The 4,163-nt window shown below is 65.5% G+C and overlaps 1 protein-coding gene across 1 annotated transcript in view; it reads left to right on the top strand.

Annotated features, from left to right (window-relative positions):
- The first annotated feature begins 516 nt into the window (after positions 1-516).
- Positions 517-4,163, top strand: part of ADGRA2 (adhesion G protein-coupled receptor A2) — a 10,719-nt gene continuing 7,072 nt past the window's right edge. Inside the window, 6 exon segments of the mRNA XM_029964989.1 lie at positions 517-617; positions 1,170-1,241; positions 3,570-3,641; positions 3,745-3,816; positions 3,968-4,039; positions 4,141-4,162. Of these exon segments, the coding sequence (XP_029820849.1) occupies positions 517-617; positions 1,170-1,241; positions 3,570-3,641; positions 3,745-3,816; positions 3,968-4,039; positions 4,141-4,162 (411 nt within the window).

The raw sequence follows: 4,163 nt of genomic DNA, 5'->3' as shown, positions 1-4,163 counted from the left end.
TGCCTTTGCCCCCTGTTCTGGGAAGGGTCCTGGGCTGAAGCCGGCACCTCGCTCGTGCTGCGGGCTGAGCCGAGCCGGCATAAGAGGTGTCGCCGGCAGGGAGGAAGGGTCAGACACGCACCCCGCGCCAGGAGCATCCGGCCCCCGTGTGTGGAAGCAATTTGCGGCCGTCGGGGCTGCCGGACGCTTCCGCTCCCGCCGGCCGGGGCTGAGGGTCCAGCGGACGGCCGGTGCCCGGTGGCAGGCTCCTCATTAGCGCAAGGATGCTGGCGGGCCGCGCTTGCGGGACCCCGGCCCTTCCCTCCCAGCCAGCCCGGGGGTGGCAGCCCCTCCCGAAGCCGGGTCTGGTTCCTGCCCGTGGCCGAGCGCGGCCGCGCGGCCGGCGGACGGGCTGACAAGCACACCAGCCCCCATTCAGCCGGCCGCCCGGGGCCCTGCCGTGTGTAAACAGCCCCGCCGGCCCTCAATGAGCCCTTTTTTCCCGCGACCTCCCCCCCGGCCGATGGTGCTCCCCGGATGCCCTTCCTAGGCCACCGGCCGCGCCGCCCCGGCTACTTGCCGGTGGTCCACATTTTTGCCGGCAGCTGCGTCGCCTGCCCACAGCGGCCGCCCGGGAGGCACCGCCGGTCCCCGAGAGCCGCGTCTGGCTCTGCTAATTGCAGCTTTAATGAGGTCCTGGCTTAATCGTCGGGTGTTGGTGCCCTCCGTCCGCTCCCGTCTCCCCACAAGGGCCCCTTCGGCCAGCAAAGCTGTTTATTTTGGAATAGAATCTCCGGGCTGGGAGGCTCCCAGGGTGGCCACAGTGCTGTGACCAGCAGGAGCTGGGGGGTCCCCTCCTGGCTGCAGGTCCTCGGGGTGTCCTGGGTGCTGGGGTGGGGGGTCATCGCCCACCCGTGCAGCTCCCAGGTGATGCCCCAAGAGCTGGCACGGGGACCACAGGGTGTTCCATGGCATGAGGACCATACAGAGCATCCCATGGTCCCACCTGGCTGTTCAAGCCTGTCCCTGAGAGTTCACCTCGTTCCAGGGGCACAGCTGGGGCTGTGGCTTCTCACAGGGGGGTCTGGCTGTTCCCACTCCCCTCCAGCCCCCACGTCACCAGGGCATGGCTGGGGGTCCACGGCAGGTCAGGTAACGAGGCTGCCTCTCTCCCTTTGCTCTTCCCACAGGCTGCTGAGCAACAACAAGATCACGGTGCTGGAGAACGGCTCTTTCTTTGGGCTGCGGGCTCTGGAGAAGCTGTGAGTGCCCGGCGGGCAGGAGGGTGGGGGGCAGTGGGGTGCAGGCAGGGCTTCCATGGGATGAGAATGGAGTGGGTGCCGGCATCACCACCCACATCCCACTCCTGGTGTCATTCCTGGGAGCTGCAGCGGGACTGGCACCCCGGGGCACGGAATTTGCCGCCAGCACCCACGGGCATCCCAGGGACCCCGGGAGCTGTGGTGGGGCAGGAGGCACCGGGGGGGCCGCGCTCCGTGAGGGCCGGTATGAAAAGCGACATTGTCCCCCCGAACAAAGTCAACTTTCTTATCTCTCCATGAAAGGCATCTCTATGGAGGGAGCTGCGAGGAGGGGAGATTTATGGCCCCCATATGGGTTTGATCTGTAGGTATGCAGGCGCGGGGACCGGCACTGAGGGCGTTTTGTTCCCCGCCAAGGTCTCGCGCATTCCGGCGCCCCGCGGGCTCCCGTGGAAATCCCCACGGGGCTGCTTTTGGGGTGAGCGGGAAGCAGTCACCTTGGGGGCACCATCCCACAAGGCCAAGTCCTCTCCAGTGTGGGTCCAGGCCTGGGGTCAGTTCCTGCCCCTGGCACCGAGCTCTCATTAACGCTGAGGAGCAGTGAGGCCGCTCCTGGGGAGGACTCTGGCTCTGCAACCCCCAGGGTGTCCAGGATCCCCACAAAGGTCTCTGTGCCCGGGGAGAGCAGCCACCCCAGGTCACCTGCTGCTCACCACGGGGTCAGAGGGGTCCAGGGAGGGTGGGCAGCACTCCCCCACCCCGGGCCGGCCGCATCTCCCTGTGCAGTGCCTGATTGCCCTCGACAGGAGCCGTAATTGTTTTCATCAGGTCAGTTTGGGGCCACGGCACAGACGTGCCCCGTGGAGAGTCCAGCTGGTGTGGTGGGGACACAGTGGGGGCTCCAGGACCCCTTGCTTCTCATCTTGGGGCTCGCAGGGCCCCTGCTCACCCTGGCTGCCCATCGTGGGCACTTCAGAGTCCCAGCATGATGGGGAGAACCGATTCCCGGGGTCTCAGCAGTGCCCCCATGGACCACTGCCCCTCCGGGCTTGGCATCTCCGGTGATTTGTAGCAGCGTAATGAGATTAATGAGTCTGAGCGGGGCCGGTATGTGGCAGCGGCCTCATTAGCACAGCCCCGCTTGGGAATGGCCCGGGGGGCTGCGAAGGGGCTCAGCGGGTGACAGAAGGGACAGGGATAGACTCTGTCCCTTCATCTGCCCCTGTCTGAGCTGGGCTGAGGCGGGTGCCCAGGTCTCCCTCGGTGTGTGCAGGTGGGTGTTTGCAGGGCGGGTGTTTGCAGTGTGCCTGTTGTTGGTGCAGTGGGTGGTGGCGGTACAGGTGAGTGGAGCTGTTCCTTCAGCACCAGTGCTCACCTGTGCACACCTGCCTGCACACCTGCCTGCACTGCTGGCCACGGGAGCTGCTGGGACGTGCGTTTGCTGCTCGGGAAGGCAGGGGATGGCAGGCATGTGCAGAGCCATTGCATCAGCCAAGTGGGGCCGGGATGACGCCGGCTGCGTTTCCTCTCCCTGCAGGGCCCCTCATGTCTCTCTGGCTGGACTCCCACCCCCCTGCACTCTGGCTCTGCTGGAAGGGGTTGCACCACTCCTCATCCCAGGCACTGGCTCCTGGCCCTGCAACAGGGCTGTGGTTGATGGGGTGTCCCCAGGGCTTCAGGCAGAGCAGTGGGAGACCCAGCGCTGAGCTCCCTGGAGACTGCTATAAATAAACACAGATCCATATGGATCCCATTTCCTCTCCCAGCCAGTGCCGGTGCTTGGCAGGAGTTGCCTCGGGTCCCAGGGGCTGGATGGAGAGGCTGATGCCACCGGTGCTGCCAGCCCTGCTGGCAGCCTGACCAGCCCCTGATTAGATAGGTGCCTGCAATCAGGCTAATCAGCCAAATGAGCTTCCCAAGGGCCACAGAGCCCGTCCAGGGCTGTGCTCTTATCCCAGATGCAGGAGATAACCCACCAGGACGTGGCTGTTCTGGAAGCAATGTGAGGCCAATGCCAGCAGCCAATGCCAATGTGCAGGGGCATGTGATGCTTCTTGGTGCACTCGGAGTGTGCCGAGGGGCCGGCATCCCCCTGGGAGCAGCGAGGAGCCTCGTGCCTTCCCTGCACCCTTCAGAGAGATAACGAGAGGGAAATGGGATGGAAAACTGCTAATGAGGCCCTTGTAGGGTGTTTGCAGTGCCTAGGGGGGCTGAGGAAGAAGAGGAGGGCTGGGAGTGGATCAGGTGCCCTTGGCCCCCCTGTGTTGTGTCTCCTGGGGACAGGGCTCCCCGTGTCACACCCCGAGGTCTGTGTCTGTCTCCCCACAGGGACCTGAAGAACAACCTGATCAGCACAGTCCAGCCAGGCGCCTTCCTCGGCCTCCCCGAGCTGAAGCGGCTGTAAGTGCCAGCACAGCCCCTGAGAGCATGTGGGGCTGGCCCTGGGGACAGCAGGGACAGCGGGGTGTCCCCAGCTCTGACGGTCCCTCCGCTCACCTTGCAGGGATCTCTCCAACAACCGCATCGGCTGCTTGAGCGCCAGCGTCTTCCAGGGGCTCCCCAACCTCCTCCGGCTGTAAGTAGCTCCCCAGGGACATCCTGGCCAACCCTCCCCCCTGGACCCTGAGAGAGGGGCACTGTGAGGGCACAGCGAGGGGGCAGGACGTGTCCCCTCTCCCAGCAGGTCCCCGCTCCCCTCCATGCCACCTTTCTCTCCTGTCCCGCAGGAACATGTCCGGGAACATCTTCTCCAGCCTCCCGCCCGGTGTCTTCGACGAGCTCCCCTCCCTGAAAGTCGTGTGAGTTTGTGCCCCGGGATTTTGGCACCGGGGGGACAAGGGGGATCCCTGCCGAGGGTCTCAGGGCCGGCGTGTGACCCCCGTGACGCCGTCCCTCGCAGGGACTTCGCCACCGAGTACCTGA

Source organism: Manacus vitellinus, unplaced genomic scaffold (genome assembly GCF_001715985.3).
Source record: "Manacus vitellinus isolate BGI_N305 unplaced genomic scaffold, ASM171598v3 scaffold_87_pilon, whole genome shotgun sequence".
NCBI classification, from domain to species: domain Eukaryota; kingdom Metazoa; phylum Chordata; class Aves; order Passeriformes; family Pipridae; genus Manacus; species Manacus vitellinus.
The sequence above is the reverse complement of the archived record's forward strand: the minus strand, read 5'-3'. Positions and strand labels throughout refer to the sequence as shown.